Source organism: Nannobrachium achirus (genome assembly GCF_963921795.1).
Source record: "Nannobrachium achirus genome assembly, chromosome: 12".
In the NCBI taxonomy this organism is placed as follows: Eukaryota; Metazoa; Chordata; class Actinopteri; order Myctophiformes; family Myctophidae; genus Nannobrachium; species Nannobrachium achirus.
The window spans coordinates 32,162,174-32,174,673 of record NC_137832.1 but is presented as its reverse complement, the minus strand read 5'-3'; the positions used below and the strand labels follow the sequence as shown (position 1 = coordinate 32,174,673).

The 12,500-nt window shown below is 43.2% G+C and overlaps 2 protein-coding genes across 2 annotated transcripts in view; one reads left to right on the top strand and one right to left on the bottom strand.

The window, feature by feature from the left end:
- Positions 1 to 12,500, top strand: part of LOC308295526 (netrin receptor UNC5C-like) — a gene marked incomplete at its 5' end in the record, with an annotated part of 164,968 nt that overhangs the window by 150,165 nt on the left and 2,303 nt on the right. The window contains 3 exons of the mRNA XM_080738578.1: positions 2,056 to 2,205; positions 3,500 to 3,664; positions 8,381 to 8,559. Of these exons, the coding sequence (XP_080594704.1) occupies positions 2,056 to 2,205; positions 3,500 to 3,664; positions 8,381 to 8,559 (494 nt within the window). The remainder of the gene's footprint in view (positions 1 to 2,055; positions 2,206 to 3,499; positions 3,665 to 8,380; positions 8,560 to 12,500) is intronic.
- LOC308295984 (endonuclease G, mitochondrial-like) lies at positions 5,350 to 6,264 on the bottom strand (the record flags this gene model as incomplete). Its single annotated transcript, XM_080739089.1, has 1 exon — positions 5,350 to 6,264. The coding sequence occupies one exon, from the start codon at positions 6,262 to 6,264 to the stop codon at positions 5,350 to 5,352; it is 915 nt and encodes a 304-aa protein (XP_080595215.1).

Genomic DNA, 12,500 nt, shown 5'->3' with positions numbered 1-12,500 from the left:
TAAACATGAGCCCGCCACCCCTCCTTCTTGGACCGCGCCGTTGTTTTTTCTTTTTTTTCAATCCCCAGGTCGTTAGCTCCATATATGGGCATAAAAATGGGTTCTGTTAGTGTGACATCACAGTGACATCAGAGCATGATGACATCATGATGACACATTTTTACGGTCTATGGGTTTACACGGACACTGACAAGCTGTGACATTTCTCATAGTAAACTGCGACCTTCGGTCGCAATGAGCACGGATCACCATGTATGGAGATAACTAACGTCACGGACAGAACGGCCCATACAAGGAGATATGCACGTGTGTCGTGTTTGATACCATGCGGAGTGATGCGATTTTTCACATTGATTCATTGATGTAAAAATATCCATACTGTATATACAATACGGTATATATTCAAATGCGCTTCTCGATTCATCGCAGACAGAATTATCGCTTAGAAAAGAATTGATCGTTGGCAGCCCTAAAGCATAATTATTGACACACGCATCGACGGTGGATGCTGGGCCAATGAAACTAATTTGAAAAGAGGTAGAGCCTGCACACCATTTTCTAGGTAAAGGATTTACATTTACAACAACGTTTCGATCTCACAGGATCTTCTTCAGGTCAGTAGTAGTTACAGCCCTACACATCAGGATCCACGCTCTAAGGCATCAGGGTATAATTCCTTGGTGTCTTAGTGGCGCTGGCTTATTTGATGTAGTCAATTTAAAAAGGATGAAGTGTAAATCCCCACAGAACGCCCTGTACGATGTGTTATTGACAACTGCAGCTCAGCAAAGTGAAAACTGCTGTTTCCTCTATTCTCTGAGACACAAGACACAGTCAAATCGACACTGTTAATTAAATATAACCCTGACAGTGTACACTACAAATAAGGGTCCATTTGGTTTCATTTGTATAGTTTTGGAATTACAAATGAATGAATTAACTCTGGGGATTTCACTCTGTATGGACAAGGATATCAAGTGGACAATATTAACACATTTAACCTATACGTCTATACCTTTCAATCCAGGACATTTGTGTAATTTAAGATGTTAAATTGCTATTCTGTATCAACATGAATTATTTTTTAATTTGAAGCTTTTCAGAAAACTGTTAGGATTCAGAAGGCATTTTTAGAATCTGCCTCAGGTCTAAACATCAACTAACTTTCTTTCGCTACATTGACTATACTTAGAAACCAACAACCGAATGGGAACTGAGATTTGGTTTGGTTTGTTTCACCATTTTAAAGTTTTCAGAAGAGATAAAAAAAATATTTTGATTCGAAGAGTTTACTTTCCAAATCCCAATTAACACTACGAAAATATGCTTTCTGGTAGAACTTTAGCCAATCAAAATGTTCCCATATGGGTGTTCTGCAATTCTCTGCATCTCAGACAATATACTGACCAACTGTTCTTGGAGGAGCAGCTGAGAGATCTGGCTTTTGTTTTAGCCCAATTTGAAATCTGCCAAGCTTTGCTTGCAGCACGCAAAATGAACTCCAAGATTCAGAAGCTATAAAAAACATGCAAGCTAATGAGGAGACAGAAGATAAGTGCACGCGCCAAACGGGAAGGATAATGAAATGCTGCCACAAGAAAGAAACGGTGGACAAAGTACTCAACCTCAGTGCTTGAGTCAAAGTATAGATGTGTCTGTTGTTTTTAATGCGACAAGCGAGCAAGAGAACGGTATTTTGCCCCCATGTATGCCCATTGTGTGTCACACCGCGAGGCGTTGTGTGCTTGTAGATCTGCTGTTTTCACTACTTTTGTGCGACAGCCTTGTCTGATGAAGCAGGGCTTTACTTTGCGGAAAAACTGACAAATTTGAAACTTGGAGATACGAGGTTTTGGCCCGACAGTGACGATATTGTATTTGTAATGTAGCGGAGTAGAAGTCAAAAGTATCCAAAAAACAAGAACTCAAAGTACAGACACTATTTTTTACAGTACTCAAGTACTGTAGATGTACTTTGTGACTGTCCACTACTGAACAGAGGGAAATGTCTTCAGAGAGAATTGCGTTAATGCTCCAATTCTGGTTCTTATGTAGGAGGTTCTTCAGATGGAGACCCAGATGGGAGGAAAGCTTCTGGATGAGCCAAAGACTCTGAACTTCAAAGACAGCACACACAACCTGAGACTCTCCATCCACGATGTGCCGCACACACACTGGAAGAGCAAGCTCATTGCTAAGTATCAGGTGAGTTGATTCATGTTACGCAGACATCTCAAAACTTTTTCATGTCAAGGACCCCCAAATTTGGGCACTCGGGTGGTGCAGTGCTAAAGTGCCTATCTACCACTGCAGGGGTTGTGGGTTCAATTCCACCGTGTTGCATCCGGCTTTGTCAAGAGTCTATATACGATCATAATTGGCCGGAGTTTGAGGAGGGTGATATTACTGGACATATTCCTACGGGCTGACACGCTCAGCACCTGTCAGCAGGGAGCAAATTCTGGGCCCTGGGTACAAGGATTCACTGCGGGCCCCCCATGAATGTTCTTCATAGGGGGAGGGGGTTTAACCCATTTAGACTGGGAACGCATTATTATGTGCTTTAACTAATTGACCGAGTGCCGCGCTGCGAGCTTGTAGATCTGGTATTTTTGAAAAATCTTGAAAATTTCAAATCTTTGAATATTTCAAATCCTTCTAAGGTTTTTTGATAAACTTAAGTTTCTATGTCAGTGGTGCTCAAACTTTTTCATGTGAAGGACCCCCATAATGATATGTATTTGGCCACGGACCCCCATCTCAAAATATTTAGTTCCAGGGACCCTCCAGAAGCAAAATTTGAGTTAGAAATATTTGCTTAAAAAATACACATATTCAAAGATTTGCACACATTTTCACGACCTTTCAAAAATAGCATATCTACAAGCTTGCAGCGCGGCACTGAGATCTGCTATTTTTCAATAGTTAAAGTACAAAATAATGAAGGCCCCTCCACCTTGGGCCCTAGTCACTCAGTCCCCCCCTTGTGACGCCCCTGGCAGGATGTGTTGGGGCGGAGGGGCAGAACGAAGCCTCTGCTGTACGTCCTCCTGGTGGTGGCTCCTCACTCACAAAAAAAAGAAACGTTGAAAATGTTCACCTGAATAGGGACCTTAGGTTGAAAGTGGTTAGAAGTGGGAATGAAGAGTATTACCACAGCACCTGTAATCACAGTGCGGGTCAGCCTCTGGCTCACTTTCACATCAGAATTCTGATGATTTTTTGTTTTGTTTCTTGCACTACTGTATAAGAACAGCCACTGTACTGTAACAGAAGAAGAAATGAATAGTCGCTAAATTAAGCAGCTGTTTATCACACGAGTTTAGCAAGGCAATTCTATTTTTCATAATGAAGCATATAGCTCGCCCTTCATGCCCTCCTGGGATTGATCTCGGTGCAGTTGGAACAGGTTTTCCCACCGGGATGGATTACTGGGCTGAAAATACTTGCTGAAGAAACCACTCACAGCCCCTTTCCTCCCTTCCTGTGCGTCTCGCAGGAGATCCCCTTCTACCAGGTGTGGAGCAGCAGTCAGAGAAGTCTCCACTGTACGTTCACCCTGGAGCGCCTGAGCCCAGCCACCACGGAGCTCAGCTGTAAGCTGTGTGTACGGCAGGTTGAGGGGGAGGGACAGATCTTTCAGCTCAGCAACACATTGGAGGAGGTAAGAGGAAGTACAGCCTGACCAATACGTCAGTTTGAACAATGTATCGGTCATTTGACTTTTATCAGTTAGATAAAAGTAAAAAAATAATAATAATCAGGGAATGCAGTGCCCGGCCTCTGCCCGACCCGATACGCGGTTTTCCGGAACCGGCGCGAAAGGTTTGGAATCTCTGTATTCGGAGCTGATGTCTGACCTCAGGGTATTCAGGGACCAGCACTGTGTCTGCAACACAGTCAGAGGCACAGACAGATACAGAGATCTCCATAATGGGCATAAAGGGACACAGACAGATACAGAGATCTCCATATACGGGCATAAAAGGGACAAAGAGATCTCCATATATATAAAAGGGACACAGACAGACAGATACAGAGATCTCTATATATGGGCATAAAATGGTCGCAGACAAACAGATACAGAGATTTCCATATGGGCATAAATAGACACAGGCAAACAGATGGTCAAAACGGGTCCTATGACAACAGGTATAATGGGACCATCGTCCCACCAGCCTCAAATTCTGCAACACAGTCAGAGGCACAGACAGATACAGAGATCTCCATAATGGGCATAAAGGGACACAGACAGACAGATATAGAGATCTCCATATACGGGCATAAAGGGACACAGACAGACAGATACATACAAAGATCTCCATATATGGACATAAAATGGACGCAGACAGACAGATACCAGTATCTCCATTTATGGGTATAAATGGACACAGGCAAACAGATGGTCAAAACGGGTCCTATGACAACAGGTATAATGGGGTTTGCATTAAAGGGCGGGACATTCATCCCCTATTTACATCATTCCTGAGTTGGCCAGGCTGCCGAGATTCTAGTCTTACAATAAATGCGAGAAGTCTCTGCGTGTATGTGTCTCTGCGTGTATGTATGTATGTAATCCACGTATCTCGAGAACCGTTGGTCCCACCAGCTTCAGATTCGGCACGCGCAGTCCCCGCCGCGGCGCGGAGTGCAGTGCCCGGCCTCGACCCGACCGATGCACCGGAAGCGACATGAAGCGTTCGGAATCTCCGTATGCGAAGTTCTGGAGGAACCGGCGCAAGCGCTGACTCATTCTGACATCACTTCATATAAGGCTCTGGCATCACGTACGCCACATGAGTCAACAAAAAATCTCTGTGATAAATAGATCTCCATATATGGGCATAAAATGGACACAGATAGACAGATCTCCATATATGAACATAAAATGGACACAGATAGACTGATATCTCCATATATGGGCATATATGGGCATAAAATTTACCCAGAATCACAAAGATCTCCATATACGGGCAAAAAAAGGACACAGACAGAATGAAAAATATTAAGAAGAGCTTATGATTAAATAAATACAGAGGACATTGGAGTTCCCTCCCCCTCATTTCCTGACAAGTAGCGGTTTTGGACAACATCCCCACTACTGCCTTGCGTTTGCCGAACCTCTTCTCAAAGAGGTGGTCCAGTACAAACAATTACATTACAAATCAACCTGCTGGTGGTGGTGGTGACCGGGTACTGTAGAAGGTAGCACGGGTCTGCCCGGAACTATAGACCCGAACCGAGCCAGGTCGGGTCCAAAATATATCCCTCCAAAATATATCCCTCGGGTAGGATCGGGTCTTCGTTCAGGGCATATGAAATTGGTGATGGTGGCTGGCATCTGTAGTTTTACCTAGCAGTGATGGCCTGTAGGCTCTTGGTTCTCTTCATGATGTTGGGATTGGGAACAAACAGCAGTCCTGAGGCTCTCTCGATGGTTTCTATGGGAACCAGAAAGCGTTCCAGGGGGATCTCTTCGTCGATGGGTGAGTTGGGCATGATGTAGGAACGAAGCTCCACCCCATCAGACTGCTCCAAAATCAACACTTTGAAGAAGTGTGTTGGCACGGCAACGTGGTTTCGTCCCAACACCTGGTACTTCACGTACAGCTTCCCATCAGGCTCTGGTCTGGGCAGGTACAGCGGTCCGGTGCAGACATAGACATTGTGGTAATGTTTGGTCAGTGAACGACACATTTGCTCCAGATTGTTCCAGGCCTTCTGGTTCATATGAGGATTCTGTGGTGAGATGTTGCTCAGGTAGAAGGTGTCGTCCATGGCCTTTTGGCTCCACTTGTGATTGCCCGCTGCAGCCAAGTGGCCTCTGTCAAAGCCACTGCCCCGGTAGTCTGCGTTGGTCGACCGATGGTACACGTGAATGCTGTCATCTTCTTTGAAGTCACAGTTGCTCCTGCTTGAAGGTCCAGTGATGGAGGAGGGATTCAGCTGCTCCATTACCCAGGATGCCGTGCGGGTGCGGGGGTCATAGGAAGTGACATAGGACTCTCTGGTCTTGAGGTTGGCCAATGAGGGGAAGGCGTACTTGGTAACTGCCCCGGCCCCCTTGTACACTGTCAGGTCCGTGGAGGTGGCCTCTACACTGGGTATGGGGACGACAGGGAGGTGACAAAGGAGACCACTGGTGTGTGTGTCCTCCTTCTGCTGCTGATCCCCTCTTACAGCAGACAGCAAAAGCCCCAGGCCCGTCCCAACAGACACTGACACCCCGGATATAAACCACCGCGACCTCAAAACCCGCTGCATTTCACCACACAGCACGTTAATGTATTGTGTAATGTAATGTGTTCCTCATGGGTCGCAGGATTATGACGTAACGGTGGCTGTAACGGTGACATTGTCTAGTATCAGTGATGTCAGCATGCAGACAGGCGGTTACCATGACGACGAAACTGTGTAGTATCAGTGATGTCAGCATGCAGATGGTCAGACTGACAATCGCTAAATTAATAGTTAGATAGACACACATGCACACACAGCCACTGTCATCTGTGCATATGACTTTTGGCATCTTTTTGAATCAAGCAACAGAAAACCAGACAAACTGTAATCAGATGGTATTGGCTATTGATTGTCTGTCCAACTTGGAGTTAAGCCTGATGTAAGCATTAAGCCTGAGTAGTAATTACGCATCACATCTCATTAATGCATAACACTTAAACCTATTAAACCCTACCTCATTGACTGGGATCTGCCAGGGATCTACAGTATACCTTGCCCCTTAATTATCCCCTCTACACCAAATAAATCATTGTCTGTCTTCTTCTTTCAAAATACCATTTATCAATCTAATGTGTGCTCACCTGCATATAGACCAGCCAACCAATTTCAACCAACAATTCTCTGTGTTTGTAATGACACAACCACTCAAATTGAATTCCTATGGCATGCTGTTTGGCTCTGAAATACATCACGATACAGAAGTTAGATACATCTCAAAATGCTATTTCATGTGGACTTTGCCTTCTCAATGTACAACCAAAAGTGCTAAAAGTCACCTAAGTTTACTTCTAGCTGTTAAGACAGTCAGGACTCCTGCTATGGCTCTGTGACTCTGTTCAATCATTCACAGCGTCGGCTGCGGGTCACATAACACGCCCGGAATAACAGGCCTTTGATTTAGCTCGGCCATGTAACTGTGCGCTGCGTGCGCAAAGCGTTTTGGTCAGAGGTCAGATAGTTCCACTGGATTATCACTGCTTTGAATTCTTTCGCCGTGTCACAGGTAATAGTTACACACCAGAATTCTTATTGGAGCAGATGAGGTGATTATGAGGAACAAGGTCTTTACTGTGTCAGGCTGGCGTTGTTCCACAAGGAGGCATGGTCATGAATACATACAAACTGTACTGTACTTCCCTTATTTAGTCTCATCCACAAACACTTTCTTGTATGCAGTGTACTACTGAGTTCTTTTTGGTGCCAGGGACCTCCAATACCAGATTTGTGTTGTTTTCAGGGATCATCGTCATGTTGGCTTGTGGTGGACATTTTTGTCAAAATTCTGTTTTGAGCGGATAGTAATATTACCAGAAACACATAAAGAGACGACCCCTTGTTGTTTTAATGTTTCAAAACATATTAAAAACCTTTCACTTGAAGATATACAAGCTCACAACACAATGCGTTGTGAGCCTAGTTGTGGCCTACGTGCTTCTTCTGGGCTTGTTTTCATAGACCTCGTTGTCATTTCTCTCGTATTGATGATCACCGGTCAACAGTGATCAGCGGTCAGCAGCCCACAACGTGCTGAATAATGGAGGACAGGCCCGGTCCGTGGGCATTTATTTCAGCAGAAAAATAGAGACGCACTGTGCATCGATCATTCAGTCCTCCAGCAGCAGAAAGCTTTCTGCTGTAAATGCGGGCTAAGTAGATGCTGTAAATACTAATCATTTACATCAACCGTGGAGGCTGTTATTTCCTCCTGCCAGCTCAACGTTCATTATGTTACTGCTTCCTTTCAGCACCGGGAATAGCAGATGATGGCTTGTAGGTTTAGTGAGAGAAGGTGAGAGAAGAGGTGTTTGGAAGCCACTGTGTGAATGCAGAATAAGCACAAGCAGAACGTTAGACAAAAGGAAATAAATAGCAAGGGCATCATCACAACTAGGCCTTGTGGTTTGTGTAGCCTGTGGTCTCATATAATTTTTTTGTGGTTTTCATATAAATACAGTATATCGTTACACAGTAAAATCCTCAGTGTTAATTTAACTCTGACATGCAGTGTACAAATATAAGGTTTCAGTTGGTTTCATTTGTTCACTCTCAGAGTTAAATTAACAAAGTGGATTGTACTATGCGGACGACATCAATGAAATAATATGCAGCCTATGCCTTGCTTCTGTTTCTTTGAACCCAGGATGTCCAGTGCATAGACACATCTCTGATGGATCCAGCCAGCAGTATCACTACCTTAGTGGGCCCCAACGCCTTTCGCATCCCTCTGTCCATCAGACAGAAGCTGTGTGGCAGTCTGGACGCACCGCAGACCAGAGGCAATGACTGGAGGATGTTGGCCCACAAACTCAACCTTGACAGGTACTGAACTGACCAGCGCCATGAAGGCATAAGCTAGCGCTAAAATCACAACATTCTAACAAGCTGTTGATGGTCGTGTGATTGAAAAATGCAGCTAAAAGCTGTTAGTACATTGGATGTTTTAGGTTTTGAGCTCAATTGGGCAGAGCATCAGCCTTAAGCCGATCATTTGTTGTACAACGTTTTAATCGGGATGTGGCGCCTTTTCCGCTTATGTAGTGGCTATTTTGATGATACAAGTTAAGCATTAGTTATAAAAAGCCACATAAATCTATTACTAAACAGTAACCTCTACTTACATCTATTCCTAATGCGTTCAGTTCTATCTGACCACTTAAGTCTTATTCAAACCTTTCTAAAATAGCCGATCTACAAACTCACAATTATGTTGCACCTCAAGGTGTTGTGAGATTGTAGGTGTGCTATTTTTAACTGAAATTGAATTGTTCTTTGAAGTTTTGTAATCACAGACGTGGAAAAGCAAATGATTTAGCTCTGACAGAGTCGTCTGTTTCCCAGGCTAGAACGTAGCTAAGCTGAACATTAACATTTGCGTGTTTGTGGTATTGCACACTGCACACTCGTTCAACCATGCAGACATGTCTTTGTAATGGAAACGTCAGTTCAACTCACTCTAGAAGAAGTGCTCTTCCTCATTTAATTAAAGAGAACATGCATTTGTCTAGTTGTTCTATTGGCAGCATCATGTAGGGTCACCATGACAGCAAGCACTAGGACACACTGAGCTGGAAGCTATAGCAACAGCCCACGCTGACGCACGCACGCGCGCACGCACGCACACACACACACACACACACACACACACACACACACACACACACACACACACACACACACACACACACACACATACACTATATATATATTTGGTAAATACTCCTCTAGACTAGAGTAGACCACCCCGGTGTTGTTAAAAAGTTTTGGTTCCTTTTTGTAAGCTGCAAGCATCTCTGTCAGACATTCTTCTTTCTTTCGTTGTTTCACAAGATTTGCTTGTTACTTGCAAACATTTGATAGAAAGAGTCAAAATAATGTGTTGAGTCCAATGTGAATGCACGACAACAACCAGGGAATGTTCCGGTATAGTGAGAAGGTGGAACGTATTGAGAGTCTGTGTAATGCACGTACTGTATGCAAAACACGATTTGTTGCAGCTAATGTCACACCAGCATTGTTGATGGGAAGTCTTTATTTATAGGAGAAGTGTAAGATCGCTACTGCATGCTGTCGAGCAAGTTGGAAGCACATGGACACGTGCACAGATACTGTAGGTGCACGGTCAGCAGTCAGAACAATGACAGTTTGGTTGTACTCAAGAGTGGAACAAGAGTGTTCCTGAGGTCCTTTGTTGAGAATCAAAACTCCAGCTTCAACTTCAAAGCGCAAGTTTACAGGTGTAAAAGACTGGCTGAAATGATGTTCTGTAGGCTACAAGCTCCCAAGGATTGCGGTCATAAATAGTAGTAGTAGAGAGAGGGGGAAAAAAAGGAAAATGTCGAATAGCAAACATTATCAATTACACATTAACGTGTATACTCCATAAATACATTACAAAATAAAATAAAATAAAATAAAGAGTACCTCAGTCTATTGTCCAGGTACTGTGTATGAAGTGGCAGATCCTAAAGTCACAACCTGGAATTCTTAATCTGTGGGATGTGCCTACAGAAAAACTGCATTTTAACACTGTACACTTAAAAAAGAAAAAAGGAGAAACTAGAAAGATGTGGTTGCTGTGACACGAGTCATCAATATTAAGCCCATATCTTGAAATGACCATATATGGACATACTGTGTCAGTCTCACGTGGTCTGATGTCAGAGTAGCTCGGTCATGTTACTGTAAGAGTTTATCTAGAAAGATGGAAAGAACGATGGAAAGATGGATGGAATAAAGTTGGACAAGTACTATAGTCTGGTTGCCCTACAGGGGCAACCACACTAAAAAAAGGTGGGAAAAATCTGATATTGGCTTTCTTGCCGATATATGATTTTCCGATATTGTCCAGCTCTTTAATTAATCAACCACAGACGCATGCATTTTACAGACTTTTTTCAACAAAACTAATGTCACATAATTCTCGTGGAAATAACACACCACTGGATGCATTCATAAATGCCTACAGCAGTTCAACTAATTAATACAATCCGATACCGAAATTCTCCGATATAACATTTGTATGTTAATATCGGCCGATAATATCTAGTATCTAGTACTAGAGGTGTTCCCTTGACACATCATGATATGATATCACAGGTGACATCACCTATGTAAAAGTCCGTATATGGGTATTTCCCCAGAATCCCTTTTATGCCCATATATGAAGATCTGTGATGTCATCGATATATATCACTGGCCAGATGGCCAAGACATGGCCCATATCTGTGTGGCTGGTTCAGATAGGGATCTCCATGTATGGGCATAAAATATATTGTATGTTGTGATGTCATGGGAACCACTCTAACATGCCCATATATGGAGATCCCTGATGTCATCAATATTAAGCCCATATCTAACAGGACTTCATATGGGAATGCCATATATGGAGGAAGACAGCCCATATCTGTGCGGCTGGTTTAGACAGGGATCTCTATGTATGGGCATAAAAGTGATGTACTATATACAGTACATGGATCTCCATATATGGGTAACTGGTCCGATTTACATCACTGACCAGATGGCCAAGAATTGGCGCAATCCCGCCCTGAGGCGTCTTACCAGTAATAATAATACTCAATCATCATTATTTAGGAGGAAATAGGACGGTGGCACTGCCTCTTTAACATGGGGTTGGATCATTTCTTCTATCCAGAGAAATAATGTCAACCAGCCAATGAATGTGGTGTTGCTGCCACTTAATGATTGCATGGCAATGCCTGGTGACTCACACTTTGCCATGCACAGCCCTCCCCACTTGCTTTACTCAGCCTATATTCACTCCGACTCCATGCATAGAGGTACAGAGAAACAAGCACACACCACCTCCAACACCCTCGCCAATCCATTCACACACAAATTCGCACACGTGACAGAGGAAATGATTACAACTTTTTGTTCAACTTTATTTTGTGAGCGCACGCACGCACGCACAGTTGCACACACACAAAGCAGCAACAGAGGATCTCATTTGGGTTTCCTTCCCTGCAGCAGGGATACCCCTTATCTCAAATTGCAGTAGGAGAGAAAGAGGGAAGAGAGAGAGAATGCAGAGTTTGATAGAAAAACAGAAACAGTGGAGGCATGTCAGAAAACTGAGGATGTAGCCTACACAGTATATGCAGTGGTGGACAGTAACTACAGTACATTTACTTGGGTTGAGTACTGTAACCATACTCAAAGTACAAAGTACATTTACCTTGCAATGTGTTGTGATGCAACACGTTGTGATCAGCTATTTTCTCTATATTATTCATATATATTTTTAAATATATTTGAAAAAAAAGAACAATACAGCACTGCATTGATATTGATATTTTTTAATACGTATTTTTAAAAGCATGTACCACGACTTTAACTCAAGTACAAATTTGAAAATGTCACTTAGTGAAGTATATTTGACTATTTATACTTTTAAGTCACCACTTATCATAGTGAAATAGTCCCCCAAAGAATAATTGTGGGTGCACACACACACACACACACACACACACACACACACACACACACACACACACACACACACACATGCGCACACATGCCCACACACTCGCGCACGCACGCGCACGTCAATTGCATTCCTGTCTCTTTGGAGTTAGACGTTCACTTTACCATAGGGTAGAAGTGCATAAATGGCACTTTATATCTGTGAACAAATTGAAAATGGATTTTTACAAAATTCACTTTGTTAGTTTAATTGTTGGACTGTTGCTGTGAATCAATTCTGGACGGCAGAAGAGTTCTCTTTTTTCGTCTTTTTGTGA